Below are 25,540 nucleotides of genomic sequence, written 5' to 3'. Positions count from 1 at the left end.
AAATGACCTGCACTTAATGAATTATTGCCAGATAGTTTCCCAGCTGTGTTTAAAGTAATAAAGTTGCAGCCTAGTTAAACCACAGTTCAATTGTCTGTCTTCCTGCAACAACAATCTGTTACATACATCAAACAGTTATTTGAAACACACTTTCTTTTCTAAATTCAGATACTCTGAAGCTTAATTATGCTGATATTCAAAGTTCCCATTTATTTAATAAGACTTCCAGCTGCCTGTCCCTCCTTTGCCACTGGTCAATGCACACCATTATACCCAAATGCAACCATGAAGTTATATGTTCTGGAACTAACAGTGTTTGTTTTGAGTATTTTGTGATATTGCCCCAAATCCTTTATCAACATTGCTCTTAAAAAATGCTTTTAGGTTCAAAGTTTATAAAATTATGAACTATTCAATAGTCATACAATTCTATCATTGCCTTAGCTTTAGTATTGAATCGTCCCATCAGGATAAAGAAGGTAAGCAAATATCCCTACTAATTATTGTTCTGAATGCTCTTTAATCAGCTTGATATCAATAAATGAGTAATTTTGTAGGCTTCTTATGTGAATAACCTGGTCTAATTTATTTGAAATTTGACTGAGAAATAGCAGTGTAACTTGGTTTTCCATTGATCATTTCTGTTAAAAGTAACATTTGTGTTTACTTATTTCTAACAGTAGAGGCTAAGCTATTTAGGCTTTGCTACCAAATAATCTGACAAATATAAAAAGCAGTTTTAATATAATTAGTTTTTTGTTCTATTAAAATTGCTCTGGGAAGTAATGTTTGTATTTACTTACTATCTTATTGGGGCTCAGTTTAATCTATTTAAGATTTCTATATTGAATATCAAAATTTAATTTAACTGATTTTTAAAATATGGCTATGGCTTAATACTTTGTGATCAATTCTTACATGCCAAAATTAAATTCTGTAGCAGTATGACAGTCTGTCTCATAGATACTGATTGCTCAGAGCTTAGCTTACTTCTTTGGATATTAATATCTTAATAGTTCATGAAATTTGCTTGTCAGTTTTTAAATGACTTTTATTGCTCTAAAAATCTTAATTTATAAGTAAAACTTAAATTCCCTGGATTATAAGTGTAAAGGATGTATTGCATTTATAGTGAATCTCGTGCTACAACAATCTGCCTTGGCCGATGCTCTGACCTTGTTCTGCTCCTTTTCAAATCCCTTAGGACTATTAGCAATGTTACATGTTTGTTTGGTTTTTTTCCCCCTCAGCTAGGGCCTGCCTGTCTACTTCCCCCACCACTTCTACTTCTGCTCTACCCATACCTATTTGGGTAACTGCCTCATGCTCACAACATTGGTCATCTTCCACTGGTGTTTAAGTGCTCTTGAAAAGATAATGGTGGCTTTTTGTAAAGATGACATGTGATATACAAGCCATCAACAAGATTGATGAAAACAAAACAACTTTTGAGAACAGCCAAAGTTCACTAGTCAAGGATTTGAAGATTGGTTTTCTTTATGCTTTAGTTGTCTTAAGCTGACATTAACCTAAACTGTTCAATCGTTCCTACTGCCCCATACCTGTAATTGCAGTCCTGCTCGCCAAAGCCTCTAGAGAAGGAAGGTAGGTTTCAGGTCAGAGGAGTTAATGGGTGGTGGAAGAATAGGAGAGAAGGCCTCTCCCTATCACCTAATCCTCACCATTTTCAAAAGCAAGTGGCCTCTGCTTCAGACAGCTGGTTTCTGCAAAGCCATCTGGAAATCACCCCACCAAGCATGTGGCATGCTCAGAAAAAGTCTGTTCCCCTGTAAACAGCCTCTCATAATGGAATAGATTAAGGAGAAATAGGATAGTGTACCTGATTAGAGCCAATGAGCCTATTGCTGCTTTGGATACAGCACTGAAGGTTTATACAGATTATCATTTAGCTTTTTTGTGATGTTAGTAGGGTAAATTGTTTTCTTAAGGGAATAGGTGTGTCTTCTCCCTCTTTTATTTTGTGCTTTCAGATTGTAGAAGAAATGTGATTTTCTATTATCTTCAGATTGGATAGCTGATAGTCAACACTTTTTCCCCTTCCTCCTAAAATTATGATATACCCTAGTCTTACTGCCTAGTATGGTAGTAGAAAAACATTGTTATAACATGCAGCCTTATTAATTATACTGTGCTTATTCCACTGGTTTAACTCTAACATTACTACTTAGTACCATACAGCAGATAAATTCTTATTCAAAATGTTACAGGAAGTACAGAGTAGTATGTTTCAGTTTAAGCCTTCTCACTATTGTGAGAACTACATAGAGCAAAACTATCAGCCTGAGGCACTAGCAGAGCTGAAAATAAAATTCCTGAAGTGCTGATGACAGTCCCTTGCCACATGTGAATGCTCCATCCTACATACAAATCTGTGAAAAAACCCTCTGCTTGACTTATTAGTGCACCATCCCTTCCTGGGCAAAGGTACTAAATAAGTGATTAAATTCTTTTTTCCCCTCCCCTCTTGTAGGAGAATGGTTGTCTGCGAATGTACCCATTACTACTTTTAAAGTTAATTTCTTGGTAAAAACATTGCTGTGCAAAAAATGTCTGGTTTCTTAGAGCCACTTTAAAATACTTTCACACTAAGTATCTAAACAGGTGCAGAATTTACCTTTAGAATTAATATACTCACATAAGGCACACCTTGAAATGTAGCGTGAATCAAGCCTACTGTCCCCAGTGGCACAAAGCAGATCCCTCAAGGAGCAAGACTGGACCACAGATAAATCATTTAGAATCCATGGTGAAGCACTGGCTTTAATTACTGTATAATGAGGATGCATTCTTAATCTGTGTCACTTATGTACATTTCATTTGCACAATGAATGCCATTGAAGTTGGGTGAGGCATTAAAATATTTAGTAACTCTCCACTTTTGATTTTAATCTTCAAAAATTTGCTACTGTATACTGAAAAATGAAGTTTTCATTCAGCTTCAGTCCATACCTTTTCCAACATATAATTGAGAGTTCAGGACCCTGAAGAAAAATGCTGCCAAATACCAACCGTGCTGCCATACTAACAGCTCATTCTTGTTTAATGATCTCACCACACATTAAGCAAGGGTGGGTGGGGGGGGGGGGTGTCATTGTCTAGCTTGTTGAAAAAGATGTGTGCCCCTTTAAGGGCTAGCAAGCCAGGAAGTGACTTTCTGCAGCAGCTGCAGGGGCTGAGGGTTGACCCATCACCCCCCTCCATAACTCCAACCCTTCACGCTGGATTTGAGGGGGTGGGAGGATGGTGAGGTTCCAGGCTGGGGTTGGCTGGGTCCCAGGCTAGTTAAGGGGGAGGACTCATAACAGCCCATTGGCTTTATGTTGAAATTATTATGGAATTACCTCCACTTTTTCTGCCATGTACTCTTAGACATTTAAGAATAAAGTTGCAGGCTCATTAAATCACATCCAGTGTCTCCTGTCCTCCTTCCAGCATATCCTGACAATGCAGTAAATGTACATAAACTAGATGTTACCACTGAACTAAATATTAGAAAGTAGGTATAGGAAAGTGTACAATGAATGATGGATAAGATCGAGTACAAGGCTTTCAGTAAAAGCAGAGAGTCTGCACACATCAATGTAGAACATAAATGTTCACACTTTATCAAATTGAAAATTATTTCAAACGAGTCCCATCAATAATGATGCTTTAGTAAGGTTAATTCCATTAATGGTGTACTGTTCTTCGGCATCCAATGGTGACAGGATAGGTATGTGTTCATTTTAAATAGATCACTATAACAATGATCTAACTGGAGCACATTAAGGTCAAAGCCTTTTCACAGAAAGGTAAGAGGAGTGGCATTCTTTCAGGCATATCATACAAGCAGAAAAAATCAAAACAGCTCTAGTATAAGAAACAGTAATTAGCAACATATCTTTACAACAAAAATAAATTTCCAAAGTAGCTCTCATGAGCAATGCAGTTAATTATTTAGACAAATATATACATTCCCCTGCACACTCTTTATTTCTAAATATCCATTTCAAATACCTATTGTTACAGTAGTGACAATACAACTTTCTCAGCAATCACAAAATGAGCCAGCTGCCCCACAAAGTAGGGCATGGAGAATTTCTCTCTTGAGGGCACAATCATACAGTTCTGACTCCAGTAAAAGTCCCTTAATCAACACTCCCAGTAATGTCAAAGTCACACAATTAGGGCCTTAGGAGCATACTATCCGCTCACTATGTGGGGAGTTACTTTAGGTGTAGAACTCTCCATGCAGAGATATGAGAATATATTCCTAAGTATTATTTATGCATAGCTTAAAACATTTGAAATGTAAATCATTTTTCTGTGTGTGCCATTTAATTTACAAAATACTTTCATGCAGTAGGGCACATCTGAATCCGAAGGACTGATTACTTAACTAAAGAAATAAAACTGGTATATCACTTTTACCACACTGCATGTCACATCAGTAACAGGTAATGCAATATGCCGTAAAGCATTTTAACATGGCCTTGTAATTAGAAAGTAAAAATATTTTCTGTAATAGTTTAGTGTTAAAATTCTTTGTGCACGAAAGGTGTTCATAACCTGACACCTGAAGCAATATGGATTTAATTTGATAGTATTTTCTTTACAATTAAACTATATACTTCATTCACTAAACTAGTTAGTACAAATTATTAGTGGTACATATAAAAAGTAGGATATGCAGTCAGTTACAAACCTGGCAGTATTTTTAGATATATGTATGTATTTTAAAGTCTCACGCTGAAACGATAAAAATGGCAGGAATCTCTTCAATGAATGGAGCTCCATTAAGAGATTTGCACTTTGTGTATTTCTCATTAGCTTACAAGCAGCCCAAGTCAGTCTGAATACACTGCATCACAAGATTTGAGGGTCCTAAAGTTCAGAATTTTTTATAAAACTTAGATGCAGGTTCCATTACATTGTTTTACACATTTCAACAGAAATACAAACAACTGTAATGGAAACTGTATTTTTATCCAATAAGTCACAAATAAAAATGTACTTCCAATCAGATTTACATTTATATTTTTGTAGATTTAATCAGCATGACTTGAATATTTAATTTGTGTTCATGTGCCTTGTACTATCAAAAGATATTACATATCTACCATTATTTTACATGTTATGTTATCAAACACGGGCTTTCCACACAGCATAATCCATATTTGAAGCCTTCATCACATTTGTCTGTACAATGGTAAGTATATTTTCAATGATAAATGCTTTTGTACAATATTTACAAATTCTCTCCATTGTGATAAAAAGGCAAAATAAATAAAAAGCTTAAAGAAAGGAAATGCTGGCTAGGCTGTGGGCTTTTCCTTTATCTTCCCCCAGCAGATGCTAGTCTCCTCAGGAGATGACATTGGCTAGCCAGGATTGTTTCTCTTCCTCTTATTTGGGCTGTGACTGGGATCTTGTTTCAGTTCTTGGTATTGCACCTGTTTAAACATAACGTTCAGAAAGAAACTGGTCAGGTGGCCACTCACCAGCAAAAGAAAAGAGCACCAAAGGAATATGATTTTTTTTTCCCTGGGGAAAAAGTGCTATTCCCTTCAAGCTGTATGAGATCTGCAGCTGGGATGCAAAAACAATAGAATGATAGATCTGGAGTAAGAAGAAAAAACAGCATTAGAAAAATCCTGTGAGGAAATAAAAGAGGGTACTGATTCAAACTTTAGTGAAGTCTTGTTGTTTTCCAAAATATTACATTGAAAATAAACATCCAGTTGAAAGAGATTAAAAAAAAATCCTTACAATCTGTTATTTAATGGTCTCAGGTTCTGCAAAGCCCACATCATATATAGGGGTAGATTCAGACCTAGTGTATGCAAGTGCAACTCGTATTCACACCAGGTATGAATTTAAACCAGCATCTGAAAACGTTGAAAGCATATCCTCTTGATCTACCTAGTGATTTATGAGAACAACATGCTGTAATGCTTGAGTTCATGTAACATCCCACACCACAACACAAGTGCACAAACGTCATAACACTTTTTTTTTTTTTTTTTTTTTTTAAAGGGCAACCTCATCCCCTATAGTAAATAAAACAAAAATTCCTACCTTAGAAAAACAGGTGTCAACAACAACTCATTCACAGTGCTACCACAAAATATGGGGCAAAACAGCCTGTCATTGACTGCACTATTGAATTTCCTTTCATTATCTGATATTCCTATTTCCTCTCTTCAGGGGCTGATGGCCTCAGGCAGCAGCACTTCCTACAACAAACCCCAGCACTACATTACTCCGGTGATATTTACAACAGTCCCTGGCAGTTGGTTAATACAGACTCCATCACCCACTACCATTTCCCAAACATTCTTCTTTTTTACTGATTGCCCCTGAGGTAAAGGCACAACCATGGTAAAAACGAATTCCCTAACTGGTAAAAGTACAGCAGACTCTCCAGCCTGTTTGAGTTTTAATTTCTATGGGCAAGATAATATAAAGTCAAAACAATATTATACAGTTTTACAAATGATAAAAAATAAAGCCATAGAATGTATAATCTAATGTTAAATTGACAACCATCTGAGAATTTAAAAAATATATATACACACCACTTGTACATCTGAGGGAACTCTGGAAAGGAAGTCAAGTAGCTCATTGTTATCAATTGCATATGGACTTCGAAGTTTCTTTGTAAATTTATTGATGCCTGGAAAAGTGATAATTCAAACATTATTAAAATCTCTGGAGTTTTTAATATCATCAGTTATTAAAAACACATTTCTGGCAAACTTCTGACAAAGATTTTAAGATATATTTCATAGGCTGATTTTTAGCATTAACTTAGTGAATTGTATACTCCAGCCTGGTCTATACTATACAAAGTTAGGTTGGCATAAATTGACTTTCATCGACCTAGTTTTGCATGTATTTACACCAAAATTTGTCTCCTGCCAACATGCGCACCCCATTACAGTGACACAATGACACCAACTCCCCAAGGGACGCAAAGCCACAGTCAACCTACTTACACAGGGTGAGTGTAAACACTGTTACCTGTGTCAACTCTAACTGTTCTCCAGAAGCTGTCCCACAATGTTCCTGTCCCTGCAACAGTGGCCGCTCCAGTCACAATTTAAAACTCCACTGCCAAGAGGTCATAGACCGGAAGCCGCCCATCCTTTTACACTTCTAAAAGATCCTGTGTGTTTTTGAAATTCCTTTTCCTAACTGCCCTCCTTGAGGAAAACACCTGTCAGCTCATCATTGTTGTGTGCATCCAATCATCAAACCTGGTCAGGTCCAAGTACACAGAGGCACCAGAAGCACTCTTGCTGACAGCAGGCAAGAAGTTCTGGATCTACTTGGCCTGTGGGTGGAAGAGGCTGTCCAAGCACAACTATGGAACAGCCTTAGAAATATTGACAGAGATGTGCAGATTGCACAGGGCATGCTGAAACAGGGGCATGAGAGGGATGAGCAGCAGTGCCACCTGAAGGCAAAGGAACTTTGCCAGGGATACCAGAAGGTGAGGGTGGGCAACAATAAATCTGGATGTCTCTTGTATCCTTGTGAGATGTCAGTGCAGCTTTCATGGAGATGCTCTGCAATCCTCTTCCATAGATTGCTAGGGATCACATCCTTGTTTCTTCCTCCTCAAGAGGAGAGCTACCCACTCCACTCTGTAATAAGTGCGGCTGGACTGCTGCAGTAAACAAGCTAGCAGCATAAAGGCTCCCTCCCATGGCTGTGGGATGCCAGTTGCAATTGGGCTCTCTGTGGCCTTTGTCACCCTCAGCAGTGAAATATCAGTCAAAAAATCACCATTGTCTGTGAAAATAGTACCAATATTCACTGCACTTTCCTTACTTCTGTACCCAGAAGTGTGCTAAATAATTAAAGTTTCAGTGCAACTAGAACACTTCTGCTCTGCTAGACTACACTCACCATGGTTTGAGCTGCTGAGAGGTAGGGAGGTGCTCCAAAGTGAAAGCTAACGTGACCATTAACATCCACATTAAAGGTATGTATTAAAGGGAATAATGTAAAGGAGTTTTGAGACTTATCTTTCCCTTTCCATTGTGACAGTATATCAGTGTTGTAAGCAGCAGCCTCTGGTATGATGGCCTTGAATGGTGCCCCTGAATGTCTGACCCTATCAAGAGGAGAAAGAAAAAGCATATTCTCCCGAATCCTATTCTAACATGCTGCACTCCTCTACTGCCTCAGACTGTGAACATAGGACTTGAAGGGGCCCTATGACCATAACTATGAGGAAAGAGTGAGAATGGAGAGAGCAGTTTCTGCAGGAGAGGGAAAAAGGCAGAGGTGCATTGGGAAGTGCACCAGGACATCATTGGTTTGCTCAGGCAACAAATTTAGATGTTGCAGAGCAGTATTGACCTCTGTGCCTAAAACCCTGAACTCAGCAGCCATTCCAGTTATTGGAAAAATCCACAGTAACTGCTTCCTACATCCTCCAACATACCAGGTTGCAGCCTAGTCTACATCTTTAACCCTAACACTGGGGAACAAGAAGAATCATAGCTACACATACACAGATCTGTGAAAGCCACACTGTGCATGTGTAGCCACAGCTGACTATAGTGTAATAGGTTTTACATATATGAATATTAATGATCACTGTTTACTTCTTTTACTTGACGTTTTCAAGTATGGTTCACCCTGTTACAGTGTTGGTAGAAGACTTAACTTCGTGTGTTTGTTTACTCTTTAATTTTGTTGCCAGTTTCTTTGCACACAAAGTTCTATTTTTGGAGACTCAGTATCTTTATTGGTTGACATTGAGCATTAGCGACTTCACAGTGAGAAACTAAACCCATCCATATTTAATCTCCGTACAGGAGAGTCACTCTCATGAAAGCATCAGACAATACTATTGTGGTTGACTGTTAAAAGGGTCTTTGTTTAAGGCCTCCTTTAGCCATATAGCTCCATGGTTGACCCTCCACCCAGACAGTAGCTTTTTCCACCTTCACCTCACAGATATTATGCAGTACACAATACACAGCTATAACCAAGGAGATGTTGGCTTTGCTGAGATCCAATCTAGTGAGTAAACAGCACCAGCATCCCTACTATCTACCAAAAGCACAATGAAGGGTATGCACCTGCTGAGCTACTAGTTGTCTTTTGATGCTGTCCAGGTGGCCAGTGTGCAGCTTCAAGAGCCAGGTAGCAAAGGGTAGGCTGGGTTGCCCCGATGACTATATTAGCATTTCAACATCACCAATGGTTATCTAGTGGTCAAGGAAGAATGTCCCTGCTTGCAGATTTTTGAGAAATCCTGTGTTCTTAAAGATGTGAATATCATGCAACTTCACTGATAGCAATGTGGAAAACTCGGGGAAGTGGCCCTGGTGATCCACTAGCATTTGCATAACCATGGAAAATCATCCCTTTCTGTTGGTGCACTCAGTAATCAGGTGGGCTAGTGCCAAAATAGGGATATGCATGCTGTGTATCACCAATGTAGTTTGACAATCCTGCTGCTGCAAATTCATCCATCCATTATTTCCTATTTAGCAGGAAATGCTTAGTGGCCTAACACCCTAGGATGACAACTATCTCCACTGTGGATTTTCCAACTCCAAACTGATTGCCAGCTGATGGAGAGCAATCTGGCATTGCAAATGTCCACAGTCTGATTGCCACTTGCTTCTCCACTGTCAATATAGCTCTCATTTTGGTGTCCCTGTACTGGAGGTCTGGAAAGAGCTCAGTGCACATATTCTGGAGTGTGGCCTGTTGCATCCAGAAGTTCTGAAGTCAGTGCTAATCATCCTGAACATGCATTACTGTGAGATCCTATTAGTCAGTCTAAGTTTCACAGGCCCATAAGCAGTGATCCACCATGTGGAGCTGCTTCACAAACACCAGCAGCAACCTGGCTTTTTTTTTTCCCCCCATTCTCCCCGTCTACATCTGGTTATTGGGCTTAAACATCTCTGCATCTTCCTCATCACAATCCTGGTTGTAATAGCACTGGGTCAATTTCTGTAAATATGGAAGAATCGTGCATCCTGTATTTGCAACACTCATAAGAATGGTGCTGAGCTGTGAAGGATCCATGCTTCTGCCAGAGAGATGGCAGAGACCAAAATTCAGCACATGGGACTGGGAATTTTTAAAAATGGTGTGAAAATTATGGGATGTGGAAAGCGGCAGGGTGGTAACTTGACCTCTAGGTCCCAAAAATCCCTAGGCAAATCACTGATATTCCACAAAGCATGCAAAAATATCCCAAAAAGGCATTGAGCTGGGCAGCAGCACAGAGCACACTGGCATACCTACCCATGGTGTGCCACATTTTACATCGATAGCACTTATGGTGAGTATGCATAGCGCCAAGGAAAGCACCTAAGTGTGCACACGCTCGAGCAATATACGAAAGTGAACGACTATTTCCTAACACAACTTGCATTGACCAAACTTTGTAGTGTAGACATAGTATCAGTCACTATATGTGCTCCTGGGTTTTTTGTTTTTTTTTTCCATTACCCCCTCCTTTAATTTTCTTCTTGGCTGTAACACCAACAGGTGATTGGAAATTTTTGAATGGAATATTTTTCTGTTAGAAAATGTCAGTTTGTCAAAAGCAAAACATTTTGCAGTAACATGTAGATTTTGACAAATGTTCCGATAGAACCCTACCTTGCTAGTCATGTTTCAAAACCTGCCTGCTCAGCATGTTTCAGTCAAAAACCTGCTTGGTTTCCTGCCAGATTGCCTGCCCAGCTCCCCAGCCGCAGGCCTGAAGAACTGCCTCAGATTCGGAACCCCAGGGCTTCGAGGGTTGACAGCTCCAGGGAAACTCTGCCATGCTATCAGACTCGTGGGTCAGCTGGCTGTCCAACTTCTGGAGCTGGGCAGCCAGCTGCCAAGAGAGCTGGGGAGTCCTGATATCCCACAATATTTAATTCTGGAGATACTAAAATATAAAAACTAAACTAAAACTAAAACTATATAAACTAAAACCGTTTCTAAAATATGCAATGTGTTGCTGGGATTAGCAAGGTCCCTGGCTCCATGGCAGCCTCAACTCTGAACATTCAGGGACTGTCATGAAGCTGGAGATCCTGGAAGCCCTAACAGCTGCTGACTGATTACAAAACTGCATGTCAGGGTTTCTGAAAATAAATATTGCAGGACTTCAGTTCCACAAAACATTTAGATTCTTTGTCCTGATTTGGGACACATTTTCTAAAAACTCTGCCATCACTGCAGAATGGAAATTCGATTTCCTGGTCAGCTCTAGTGGCAACGGTTAAGTTTTGTTTTTACCTTATGGTATTTTACAGTAAATCAAGTAATGATCTTTACTCCTCTGCTTCAAAACTCTCAGACTATATTTCTATATTAAAGCTCCTTTCACAGTTTTGTTTGCGTTTTTAATATATGTTTTTTACTAAGGAATATTTTTAGAATGGAAGGTTTGATCATTTATTTTTCCACAAAATAAAAGCTGTACTGGTTTATTCAAAACACCAATCAAAGTTAAAAGGCACCAAAGCACATCTTAACAAGGCTAAGCTAAAACAGCATTTCTAATTATAATTGCTATTGCACCATTAGACACCAGGTCTGAATCACTCCATAGGGCTCCCTGGGAACTACACTAGAAAGGCCTAGTTTCTGGGTTGTAGATATAAAATATGTCAAAAGCAGGGCTCACAGTGGCACAAGCCACCCAGCATCCCACATTGCCCAGAGCAAGCTGTGATAGCTGTCAAAATACAGTGCCTGTTCTGTGGGTTTTGGGGCTAGGTTAGCTGGGAGATAAGCTGATCCAGTGTCGCTTTCAGGCTGCTTTTGCTGGTAGATCACCTATGAAACTGTAGCCAGATTATAAAGCTTCATGTCCTTAGCAGAATGTATATAGCACAGCAGCAGTGACAACACCGCTGGGCTTCCACAAAGTGAATCCATAAACCTACACAACTGCCCTGTGGTGCAGGGCGTGAGGAGAAGAGAAAGTTGCACCCTGTGGGGGTGAATTTGGCAATCGGTCAACATTTTGAAATTCTAGCCCATACAACAATTGGTGATTAAAGCAGAATCATTGAGACTCAGCCACATCCATTTAAGGGGACCCAATTCAGCAGGAAAGAACTGAGAAATCAAGTGTCTACCCCAGACCTTCTCAAACTGTGGCCAGTGGACCATCTGCTAGTAATTCCAGGAAGAGCTGGCAGACCATATGGAACCAGCTACTTCTTGGTAGCACCTAAAGAGACTGGATATCTGTAAAAATAGCTATAATTAAGGAGGAACAAACCTAGGAGGCTCCTGTTAGCTTTATCACATAAGAGGAGGAAGTGACAGGAACCACCTTCCATGACTGGATGCTGCGGCTGGACAAGAGCCGCCAATGGGAGAGACGTGTTCAGGAAGGAGTGGACGAAGCAGAGGACTGTACAGCAGTGAGGCAAGGTGTGGGAGGCAGGGGGAAGAGAAGTGAAGTGATATATATGGGAGGAGAGCTGAAATGAAGAGCAAAAGGTAACGGTGTGATTAAGCCGTTTCAAAATGTTTAAGATGGAACATTTTAATAAGAGCTAAAAATACATCAATACTTTCCTAACATTACTTCTCCACGTAAGCAGCTATATTAGCCACAGGGATGCTGCACAGTTGTGAACAGGAATAGATAGCAGGTGGTCCATAAAAGACACTGCACAAGTTTGAGAAACCCTAGTTTATGCAAAGGGAAAAGCGCAAAGAGTCCTTTGGAATGGAGAGTCTGGGAGAAAAAAAAAGTCTTCTGTGGGTATGTGACAGGGTGTGCCTGCTAGGGATGTAAAAGGTTAAACGTTTAAACGGTAATCAGCTGAGCAGCGGGGAGGCCCAGAGCCCAACACAGGGGGATGAGTCGCAGCTGGGCACAGCTCCCCACAAAGGGGAGGGGGGGAGGTGCGGAGCCCAGCACCAGGGGGGCTGGGGGGAAAAGAGGGTGGTAGCTGCAGTTGGGCTAGATCCCCACCAGCGAGAGCTGCTGGGCAGCCCTTGCTGGCAGGAAAGCTCAGAGCCCGGGGAGGTGGGGAGGTGTGGAGTCCAGCTCATTCAGGGCTGACTGCTGAGGCGGAAGGATGCTTGTAGGAGGCTCCAAGCAGGGAGCCAATACAGACCCCAGCTGAGGGAACCAGAGACCTAAATAGAGACCGGCTGCCCATGACCGACTACCCAGAGCCAGGCATCCAGGAAGCTACTGACAGTGGGGAACCCAAAGGCCCTGACAAGACCCAGGCTGCCACATCAGGAGACATGGTAGGAAGTAGCCCAGGGAGATGGGGCAAGTGGTATCTCCTGCTGAGACCGGCCAACACGTTGCAGTAGGATCTCCGCTGACCAGGGTGATGGTCACCCCCATCATGGACAGGGCCCTGGGCTGGTACACGGTAGAGGCAGGTAGGCTCGCATCCCCCTATCTCCTCTGCCACTCCCCTCGGGGTAACAGCAAACCGCTACCTAAGTGTCAGACTGCAGAGGTGTCTTAACCCCTGCAGTAGCTATAGAGTACTTACTTGAAGAGCCCTGACCCCCCGGGCAACGATACTGTCTCTGGCCCTTGGGCCATTCTGGTCATTGGGCCTTGCAGCCCCAGGCCATGATACTGACTCTGGCTGTCAGGCCATACTGCCTCGAACTCCGGGCAATCGGATCCTCAAAGCAGGACGGGGGATGCTTACCCCCTGACAAGGTGCAAAAGAAGAATATGTAGTAGTGCTCATACTATCTGCCATCGCATGGAGGAAATTTCTTAAGGAAAAGAGCTGCCTCACTAAACTGCAACATAGCCAGATGAATTTGCAAAGCAGCTCAAACTATTTTCCTAGAGGTGACCACGTGTCTTTCACTAAAACCCAAATTAAAATGAGTGTTTGGTTTTAAATGCAGGAAATATGAATGAGAAGAGAAGTTGAATATACACCACTGAGGGTAGAAACTCCAAATAAGGTGAAAATGTGTTTGCAGGGTTCTATTTCAAGAGCAGTTTTCTGGACTTAACGTGTCTTAAGCCAATAGTTTAAATTACAGTCACAGAAGATCCACCACCTGGTCTGCGTGGGGGAAAATGCAATTTTGGAAACAAACTAAAAGACTATGCCTCATGCCAAGGGACAGTTAGCAGTAAAAAAAAAAAAAAAAAAAGTTAGAAATAAGATTAAATCCTTGAACAGGAAAAGATGGTGACTCCTCATACCTGCTTCTTTCATTTGAATAGATTTTTTCCCCCTAAAACATCTTAACTACTCCCTGTTTCTTTTATGTTTATAGCTCATCGACTACAAGTTTTCTGAAGCGTATAATCGATTTTGGTGCTGTTTCATTTATGTGCAAGGACTCAAAATATTCTGCCTCCACCCAGTTTGCTTCAAGCTTCCTAATCCTGATTTAGGTATAAGAAAATAAACTATTTGAAGTCATTTTAGTGATTTTATATGCTGTCCATGGAGTCTGAAAAATGAATTTTCCAAAACGTGAGTTTTTTTCAGAAAGAAAAGCTAGTTACGCCAACAGACTTAAATGAGACAATTTTCTCTGTACCAGGTGTATACTTTCAGAATACAGGTACAGCTGCTACAGAGGTGGGTTTGCGTTAAACAGGTATGATTGAAACGTTGAGAAATCTTTATAACTGGTATAATGTACAGTAGCTTTTCTAAATCAGTATAAAGAAAATTGACAAGCCTAGGTGAGAGGTTAGCTGTCTCCTCAAAAAAACAAAACTAACCCACTTTTTGCTCATTGTTGTTAGCCTAAAGGTGACCCTTTAAACAGGTATCTAGACACTGTGTTTACATACACTTTCACAAGATGAAATGCTGCAGCAAAAGCATATTGTTCTAAATGCACTATATAGATTGAAATGCCCGTTTGTATATAAGTGGTGAAAATAAATCAGAGTAATATCTAGACAAAGCTACACTTTGATATATGAAGAATCCTCATGGCTACATGTTTATAGCATGATGAAGTCTAGAATGCCAGACAAGAAAAATGCATTTTGCAGGCGGGCCTAAATCTTTACACATTTGTGATTTTTAACTAACCTGTCTGTTTCCATCATGCAATAGCTTCATGACCATAAATACAGAAAACTACTGACAGTATAACTCATCCCTTAAAAACAGTTTGTTCTAAGTGGCACAGACAGTTAAAAAAAGGCTTTACTTACCCCAGACAAGGACAATGTATCTCAGTGGAATGAAATACAGGATGACTGTGAACACACAGAGGGCAACTATTGCCAGCCAGCTTAAGAATGGGACAGTCCAGCTGAATGTACTGAATGAAAAATGAACATAAGTCAGAACTCTAATCACTTCACAGAATTAATAAGAAAACAAATAACGGGCGGGCAGACTACAACTCTGTAAATGGAACAGCTTGAGAGGACTGAACCTGAGCATGAATGCATGGATATTGAGTATGCTGGAGATCTGGGGTTTGATCCCACCTGCTGAGAAAATGAAACGGGAGCTTAGACTCTCTATCCCACAAAGGATTGCACCTCTAAGCACCTTCATGCCAGTGAAAAACCAATGCTTATGGCCTTGGGAGTTCTAATACTTTCCCCTATTTTAGCCCCATCAAAAAAACAAAACAAAAAAACAAACAAACTTCCCTTCTCCCAAATTCACTTGCAATGGCAACCCCAGGTCCTTGTCCTCTGTTCATTTGCTCAAACTGAGTCCAAGGCATCCTCCACTCTCAACTAGAATGAGCGTATTATACAGTGCAGCTCAGGTTGTCAGAGTTGATTCTCCCATCTCCTGTGCTCTATCTGAAACATATGGTCTGAGAAAGAAGCTAAAAGCTGATCAGAGGGCACTTATTCCTTTGTTTAACATGTGGCATCACTCTCTGTCAGTGAGCTCACAGTGGGGGAGGACTGAGTGAAAAGTGTGTCTGTGAGCAAGGTAGGCAACCCTTTCACACTACTGCTAGTGGGTTAGAGGAAAGGCAGGTATGGATGGGCAGTTTTGCTGAATGTGAGGGACAATATAAGGAGAAAAGGAAAGAAAAAATAGAAATGGGGCAGCTAAGGAAAGAAAAAAGGGGGTGGGGAGAACAAAAGAAGGGAGTGGTTGAAGAGAAATTACATTACAATAAAGAAACAAGAAGCTGTACCAATCTTAAAAAAAAAGGGGGGGGAGGGCATTATTATGCAACAGAAGTTTCAGAGAAAAGGGCTGTCACATCAAGCCTTCAGATTAAAAAGCCTCGAAGTGTGGATCCCAAATCTATTACTATCACAAGTGTAATAAAGATCTGCTGAGCAACCAGTTTTGCAGAGCCTGAGATACAGGGGGAAAAGAAATGCCAGCCAATAAGTCTTGAAGCAGCTATGCTGTGGGTCTCCCATCCTGAAGTGCAGTGAAGAGATAAAGGCCAGATGGCCAATTTAAAAATATCCCAGGGGAACTTTGGTTAAATGGAGTTTGGTTAAAAGGGATTGTTATATAAAAGCCACCACCACTCCAAGGACGCTCCCTGGCATTTGTCTTCCCATAAGGAAAGTATGTTTTTGGCTCTAAACAGGTTGATGGTGTTTCTTTAAATGGTTATTACTAGATATGCACCCTGATAATTTTGGCTAACTGATTCTGGCTTCTGTAGTTAATAATTACTGTTGTCTGAATTGCTAGCTATAATTTTTCATAATGATCTCTGGCTTCTTCTTTTTTTTTTTTTTTTGGTATGTTTGTCTTTTTCTTCCCCAGCAATTTTGACATGTCTCCAGAGCGAACATTATGTAAGTGTCATTTGCTGTAGGATCACTCCCTTTCTCCTGGGGGACACCTGCTCTTTTCCCTTCTTCTGCATGTATTTGGGGTGAACAGAAGGTTCAGGGTCTGCTCGCATTCTTGTGACTTGCCTTGGTGCTATGGATCACAGACACCCCATGTGTGGGAACACTGGCTCCTCACTTAGCAAACCTCCTTATGTGCTGTGTTAGCACCGTATTCAGTACAATTTTCCTATTACATTTTTAGGAACAAATTACAAAAATTTATAGGAAGTGTCATTAATCTAATTTTGTTTAGCAAGTTATGTTGCTCTCTTTTCTTATACAATGCAACAAAAAAATCTAATTCCAAAATGCACAATTTAAAAAAATAATCATCAAGATGACTTCCCTATGCATCCCTTTAATGAAAGGTTTCTTTCAAAAGAGGGCTTGTTTTTAGACCTTGCCCAATATAAAGTGCCTGTGCCTACCTACCTCTGCTGGTGTGTGTCTAGGCCTGGTTTGAAGTTGCAAAATGCACTATTTTACACAACTACTCTCCCTGAAAGATCTCCCAGATTTTCCTTTTAAAGCCTTTGTTCTGAAAGTCATAGATTACAATTTTCTTTAATACCATTCTCAGAGTTAAAGAGTTTAAGGCCGGAAGGGAACAGCAGATCACCAAGTATGGCCTCCTGTTTATCACAAGCCACCAAGACCACCACCCAGCACCTGCTCCCTAAACTCAAATAATCTTGATTCTAAAACACAGACTACTAACATATTAATAGGTGAAGGAAAGCTGCATTTGAGAGCACGAGCAGCTTCACATCTCCTGCGGACTGACCCTTTACCAATATACCATTTTCTTCTGATTCATTTCCACTGGAAGTGTTTATTTTGCGACTATATTTCTGTGTACATGTTGCAATCTCATAAGTATGGAAGACAAATGAACAGGTAGGCCAGATTCGCCAAACCTAGTACAGGGAAGTGTGAAGCCTGGACCCTTGCACCCTGGATAGTATTCAAAATGAGGCAGGAAAACAATGCTTTGATTGTCACTCTTGGCTTTAGACCCCATGAAGTGTATCACAGAAGCCCTGCTGGTAGAGCCTGTTGAGGGGTTTCTCTGAATCAGTGTAGCTCTCTATCTTTTCGGCTGCACTGCCATAGCAGAAAGGAGGTTGTGTATGCTTTGCACCAAACATTCCATCTTAGGAGGACCTGTACCTGACTTTATACTGGCAGAAGTCCAGGCTGAATTTAGTCCTCTCTTTTAGTTGAGAGAATCTTTACGGAATGTTTCTGGTCTCAAATAATAAACATTAAATTACTCCTTCATTTATCATGTCAACCACATACCAAACTTCCTGTTGTGGGCCAGCATCAATCAAAGGCAAACACTGCATAATTTTGTTTTCAAAAACAGTCCATACATATGCTGTATAGTTTTAACCACTGCTTATTTTTTAAGGTTTAAACAAGTTGGTAAATCATATATTTTATGCACAAAGTCTATAAATTACACATAAAATAGGGTGAGAAATTGTTTTCAAAGTAACCTGATCTAAATAAAACCTTCCCAGTAATAGAATACATGTGTATCTTTAAAATCTCTGAAATCCTTATTTAAGTCTGCTTATTTCTTTTATCTTGACTTTGCATTGATTTTTTTTTAAATTTCTATGTTAAAAAGAGTGTTATGTCTCTCAACTGAAAGACAGTCTTGTTTCTTACTTCAAAGCCACAGTTCTGATTCTTTTCCAATTCATATATTTCTAAATTCCAGAATTAAAATGACAGGACTTTCATGCATCCAAGGGCCAGTATAAAGCAAAGTAAATAATGATGAGCAATACATCATCCAAAACTGTCGTCCCCTGCCAAAAGAACGCAACATTTTGCAGCTTGGTTGGAGGGAAAAAATGTGAACACCATCAGAGAGCAATCCAGCACCAATGTGTCAGCACTCACTTCTTTATCCTTTCTCCAAAGGAAGCCACTTCATCAAGGACATTCTGGACACTGATACACACCTCCTGGATGACATAAAGCTTATTCATAAATCCTTTTTTTTCACAATCCTAAAAAATAAAAATAAAAAGGAAGTCGCAGCAATAATTGTGTGAAAACTTTTTGACCAAACTCATTGTCGTATATATATATATTTATTTCTGAGGTAAATTTCAAAATCACACATATTACAGACACACACAGAGCTCATCAGTAAAAAGTCAGGATTTAGAAACTGTTACGGAATGATGGTATCTTAGATACTACAATTCTTTCCCTCTATTTTGAATATTGTGTACAGAGGGTATTTAAATAATAGTGCATAGTTTCATTTGTCTCTAACAATTTCCTAAATACATATCTCAAAAGTTCAGCTCTCTGGCTTATTATTATATTGAGGAGGCCAAGTTCATGTCCTGTGAACTTTAGTCAGTGATAAGAGTCAGGCAGCTATATTACAGTTCAGATTTCTGAATTGCACTTTCTTCAGATGATGTGGGTATCTACATTTCAAGATGATAAAAGCTCCTTTGGAAGTACAGGGAGTGAGAAGCCAAAAAAAACCAGACACACTTCAGGTCCTAAGGACAGGTTGATGGTCTTAGAAAATGACTTGTCAAGTTTCCATATGAGATTTTTCTCCCCCTCCTCTCACACCGTTGGGCAGGGATTGAATTGGACTGAGATACAGTATTGGGAAATACCAAATGAATTAACTTGAATATGATAGGAAGGTTTTCAGCTCAGAATGTTATAGATGCACAGTATAGATGCACATAAAAAGAAACCCTTGCACTGCTGGTCCTCTTCTGCACCCACTATGCCAATATCATCCATTAGCATTCCAATAAAATGTATAACCTGTTAGGACATCCCTGGTACACACATAACACACCCCAGACAAACCTATGTGCACTATTTGGCAGCAGACAGGTATGTTTTAAATTGTCAGTCATACCAGTGACTGCTACAATCATTCTATTCTACCACTGAATTTGGCCAGTAAGCATTTTCCCTCTTCCCTTTTGCCCCTTTTAATATTCTCACTGCAAGTATATATGCAGTGTACGTAAGGTGTCACTACAACTTCCTTACAACATATTTTGTATGGTCAGCTGTTTTAGAGGCTTGTAATGAGTCAGCCCTAAAAGGAATAAAAGATTTTGGGAATGTCCAAGAGAGATGGCATTCTGTAAAGTAGTTTGGTTACCTCTTTAGTTATCCAGATTTCCAAACTGTATTGGATTTTTATTCATAAAGCCATTACTTTATCTATTTAACAAGATTCCAGGATTGTCACTCTGAAGCCTAGAATGTCTGTATAGTCAGTATGCAGTGTTGTAAGTAGTCACATTGGTCCTAGGACATTAGAGAGAAGGTGAGTGAGGTAATATCTTTTACTGGACCAACTTCCATCTTGGAGAAGAGCAGCTCTGTGTAAGCTCGAAAACTTAGTTGAGCCAATAAAAGATATTACCTCACCCACATTGTCTCTGTACAGTCAGCGTGAAGCAATAGAAACAGCTACAACCATGATTGAAAGCTCTTGTTTTGTTCAGAATATCACCAGGTTCAATCATCACTGAGATATGAGACAGCCTGAGCTTTAACCTAGTTTTAATGTAAAAGTAATTAAGTATACATGCAATTTCATTATCTTTGTCAAATATTAGGATACTTTGATCTATTTTTTGTGACGTGACCAAGACAGGATGACCATTTGCCTCTGAAAAGTAAGAATTATCCCTTATAAGTCCTTTTCATACTGATGGTTTTACTAACAGCAACATTTTGTCCTGTTTTATTTTGTCACCTGAAGGAACTGTCAGTCAGCTGAACAGATGAAACTGACAACAAGCAAGCTAAGCACATATGCACCTGAAGGTCCACTCCTCACAAGTTACATCCCATGTTGATACTCTGTTCTCTTCCCCCCGTGAATCCCCACCCAGTAGCCACATAGCATCAGTTACATATGGAGTCAGATTCAACTACCGAGAAATGCTGCATGTAACACCACTACAATGGTTAAAAGTCATTTTCTCCTGGCCTCTCTCAGGACACATATGATGCAGAGGTTTAATAAGTAAGCCAAAAATTAGCTAATAGATTGATTCACTGTCATACAGTGTATTTTCTTAAAGTGTTTTATTTAAAAAGATCTTTTCAAGGTTAGAAAAGTTTTGAACAGCAAAACATTTGGTTAGAACTTTTTTACTTTAAAACTTCTTCCATCACAAATTACATAGTAATGTGATCCCCTATGAATAATTACACTTTATGTATTGTATCTGACCCAAAACCACAGTAAGTAATAGAATTACCAGTGTTGGATTCTAATATCTTACTTTTTTCAATGATGTTCAATAGTTTATTAGTAGAAAATAAATTGGTATATTTCTTTTAGCATCATTTTTGCTTTTCTTTATAAACCAGCTTGGTTGAAGGAAATATCATCCAGTGTTTAAACATCCAAAGGTTCTCTAGTGACACTGGTTCAAAAACTGGAGTGTTAAGATTTCTTCTGAAGATGTTAAAAGAATTTAGGCACAAAAGATTGGTTGGCTATAACGCAGCAATCATATGAGGGCTATATATGACAAATCTATTTCTAATGACTCTGTATACTTTAAAAGCTGTAAATATCAGGGGATGCAAAACATACAAGTCATTTTGAGCCCCACTTAAGGTGAGATTGTATCCTCAATTCATGTGTGAGGTTAATAATGAGTTGCTGTTAGTTCAAATGTATTAATCAAGCAAAAAATGTTTTCTCTGATGACCACAGCCACTGAAATAAAATGTATACAAAGCGACACAGCATCACTGAGTCTCTAAGTGACTTTCTAGATATTTATTTCATTCTCTTCTACCTCACCATTGATAGCAATAATTCACCACACATACACTAGAGCACCTTTGGATGTATAGTATATCCCGTGTATTTCATTTAGCTCAGAAAATGTAGATTAATATTTAACTTCTCATTTCACTACAATGTTATTATGAAAGAGAAGTCTGCGCAATACACTCAAGCAAAAATCACTCATGCACTATTGGATGAGCATGAAAAAAATCTGTTTTTTAATATAGTAGGAAACAAACAAACCACATTCAAGCCACAGCTGCTTTCTGCTCTTTATACTATATGTAGTTTTGCTTCTTCAGTTTACATTCTCAGATGCTGCTCTTACTATAAACGTATCTTGATTTATAATCAAATTGTGTGAGAAAAGTATTATATCAATGTAATAAAAACAATGCCCTTCAATCACCATTCCTTCCCCTCACCTTCTGAGCTTAGAGGAAATTTGTTGACATATTCTGAGGCAAGCATAGCCAAAACAGCACAGGAAAGACGAGCCGGTCAGAAGGATCAGGGTTCGGCTTTGCTTAAACTAATTCCACATGCCCCTGCTCCAAAGATTTGTAGAGAAAATAATCTGGGCTAGGGAAAAGCTGCACTTATTTCTTTCCAGTAATATGCTGTGTTAGCAAATATAACATATGAGCCACCTTAGGCAAACCAAGGTCCTTAATAATCCATTTTTCAAACACTACTGGTATTTCCTTTCCAGACAAAGATGGACTGTGATGGGAATCAATTTAATCATTTGTATGGCTACAATTGCCACGTTTCTGGAAATAATTGCCATTTAAATACTGGATACAATTTATTACATGAAGCTAACAACAGTTTTATTACTATTTAATTTCTATGATTTGTTTGTTTGCAGTAAGCTTAAGGTAACTCAAAAAGCAAGATGTTTGGCAAGGGATGGGTTTGAGAAAAAAACACAAAATATATATCAAAGTAATGTTGCCGGTCTGACATCAGTTCACAAAAGGAAGGGAATTCAGAGTAAGAACTGAGACGGTCTTCTTAATCCACCTCATAAATTGTGGTTTACAGTGGATGTACTGCCAGGCAAATAACAACACTTCGCACCAATACAGTGATTTTCAACCATCTCTCTATTTTAGATATAGTGAAACTTAGGAAAAAAAGTTAAATGATTTGTCTCAAATCACATTGCTGATCCATATGTGAGATACAGCGACTTCAACCCAGCTCACCTGGGTCCCATGCCCTATCACTGGACCATACTTCCAATAGCATGCCGCAATGGGCAGATTTAAGGAACAAATAACAGCTCTAGCACCAATTTGTTTTCTGCAATCCTGAAGCATGTATTTTAAAAAAAGCAAAAGAGGGGCAAAAATCAATAGGCCAGATTCTTTACATTGCTGTAAATCAGGAATAACTCTATTGACGTTAATTGACAAACATGTGAAAAGCTCATTTTAAGTTAAAAACATACTCATCTAAGGTAGAAAATCAAAGCACTAAATAGGTTACAGTGGATAAATGCTGTAGGCATAGACATAACTTGTCTAACTGGAAGGAGTGGGGCAGTTTTGGAAACAAGACAGATAGGTGAAGTCTAGTGGAAAAAAAGAGAACCACAAGTGGAAGTAGATAATTGCTAAGTTTTTAGGAGATGCCATGATGGGGAGCAGGAAGACAGAGCTAGGTCAGGACCATTATCTGCTACATTTACCAAATGGCTCTGGCAAGAAGCATTTCTCATTGCCTGAGCCTTTCTTCCCACCTGCTCCCTCACGACAAGGAGCAACAAGGTGTGTGTTGGGGGGTTCTTTATACAAAGGTTGGTGATAAGAGGAAGCTGAATGGCCTGTAATAGATAAAGCAGGAGAAGAGGAAACTAAATTATCTGTGGTAGAAGACCAGAGACCAATCTCCCAATTGTGCCATAGGGAGTTTTTCCTGAACTTATCCCAGGGCTGTGATAAAGACAAACATTTAATTCTTTACCTCTGTCACAAAGAGTTACCAGTTACTGTGTAGCTACAGACTGTGGAGACTCAATCTGTGACCTTCAGTAGTAAAACCACAGGTCACAATAACTTGAGCTGAGGAAGAACTACTTTAGCTGTGAGATCATAAGAAACTGTTTTAGCCAATACCATCTGCAAAATCCTACCTAGCAGCACCATTCCAAGTTATAGGTCTTCCCATTAATATGCACTGCCTTCACAAGGTTTCAGAGTCAACTGTTTCTTCCTAGGAGGAGTTTCTAATCTTCTCTGCAAATAAGAGTGACTAGATTTGGGTCAGTCTCAGTAGTAGAGTAGACACAACATTAAAACAAGAAGTTACATCCCCTGCCTGAGTTTCAATCAGTCTCACAGTTGAAATGCACTGGAAAATGTCCATTCAGCCACCTGTGAATTAGACCCATGTCATCTGGGAATGCCTTAGTCCTTTTTTTTGGCAGGAATTGTTAATGCCTCCCTTAGGGAGGTCAAACTGGCCGCTACTGTTAAACACTATGCTATGGCCTGGCCCTTGCTCATAAAAACTGTCACTAGGGATTAAGGACCTCACCAATTACCTGCCTGACTGTAACTTCTGCTTTCTGGGGAAGATCACAGAGAAGGCAATAGCAGGCCAGCCCCAACAGTATTTGATCTCCTCCAGTTTTTCTATACCAGCATCAGTTGGGCTTCAGACCTGGGCATGGCATTCAGATGACTCATTAGCTTATCATTTCCTCAGAGAAATAAGAGGTGAGACATCCACAATGATACAACTAGATCTAAGCAAGCTTTGATGCTGTTGGCCATGAGGTGCTGCTGATTTGTCCATGGGACCTGACGGGATCATAAATGACCTGGAACTGGTTTCATTCATTACTTTTGTAGTGATCTCAGAAACTTAGTATGTTTTAACTGCTCTTCTTCCTCACATTTGTCACCTGTGGAGTACCATAATGGTTCAATCTTGTCATCCCTCTCGTTTAAGAAGTACGTGAAGAGATTACAAGATTCATTCAATGGGAGTTACAGTTCGCAGAATCCAGCCCTTTATCTCCTAGCAATGATATCCCAGGTAAGGAGTCTTTCTCACAGCAGCTGGTTGGATCGTAAAAAGAGATATGGGGTACCAGTATGCAGTCCCCATTTTGAGCAAATCTTGCAGCTTCCTAATCTTAATCATGAAAAGGGAATGCAGATACTATGGGAGAGGGGATTTACTAGATTATAATTTATTTTATGTGTTACATTATAGTCATCCCGAGAGAGACTTATATCATGAAGCAATATTTCGGGATTCCCCAAGCCAGCCCTTTGGAGTCTACTGTTATATAAAAGGTGAGGATCTACTGATGTTATGGAATAGGAAGGTCCTGAATCAAAGCTAAATTGTCTAACTCAGCCAAGAAATATGAAAAAGCAGAATCTTAAAATAGTCATATCTACCATGAATATGAACGATTGAGGCAGACTTTCTACCAGTGCGGGCATAAGACTAACATTACCTGATCATCAAACTCTAATCAGATTACATTAGATAAATCAGAGCTTGATTTTCAGATTCTAGCCTCCACTTGCGCATGTACAACTTCCCACAATCACATCAATGACTGCACTTTTGGTGTACCTGTAGGCACAAATGCCAAATGTTTCATCTGCAAAACCCATCTGCATAGTTCTGTGTATGCCAATTCTACCACCTGCATCTACAGATATTAGTGCACAGACAGTATGTGAGTCCATAGTTGCACGTGCACAAAAATCAAAACTTGGAGCAGAAGACCAAATGACTATTAGCACTTTTTCTTTAAAGAAAAGAATATTTGTGGCTACCAGTTATTAAAGTAAAACAAAGTTAATAATGAGTAAGCGTTTAATATTTAAAACTGCAGAAACTAGGCAAGTTGAAAACAATGTAAACATACATACAAAAACATTGTAGAATCACTGTTTATGAAGACA

At 39.6% G+C, this 25,540-nt stretch overlaps 1 protein-coding gene across 1 annotated transcript in view; it reads right to left on the bottom strand.

Annotated features, from left to right (window-relative positions):
- Positions 1–3,574: 3,574 nt before the first annotated feature.
- The window catches only part of MCTP1 (multiple C2 and transmembrane domain containing 1), a 413,595-nt gene continuing 391,629 nt past the window's right edge, over positions 3,575–25,540 (bottom strand). Inside the window, exons 18-21 of the mRNA XM_067568440.1 lie at positions 18,701–18,810; positions 15,167–15,276; positions 6,579–6,676; positions 3,575–5,453 (exon numbers count right to left, since the gene is read on the bottom strand). Coding sequence (XP_067424541.1) covers positions 5,382–5,453; positions 6,579–6,676; positions 15,167–15,276; positions 18,701–18,810 — 390 coding nt within the window. The 3' untranslated portion in view covers positions 3,575–5,381. The remainder of the gene's footprint in view (positions 5,454–6,578; positions 6,677–15,166; positions 15,277–18,700; positions 18,811–25,540) is intronic.

This window comes from Emydura macquarii, unplaced genomic scaffold (genome assembly GCF_026122565.2).
Source record: "Emydura macquarii macquarii isolate MOO-44397 ecotype Brisbane River unplaced genomic scaffold, CSIRO-AGI_Emac_v2 contig_2897, whole genome shotgun sequence".
NCBI classification, from domain to species: domain Eukaryota; kingdom Metazoa; phylum Chordata; order Testudines; family Chelidae; genus Emydura; species Emydura macquarii.
This window is presented reverse-complemented; position numbering and strand designations above follow the sequence as displayed.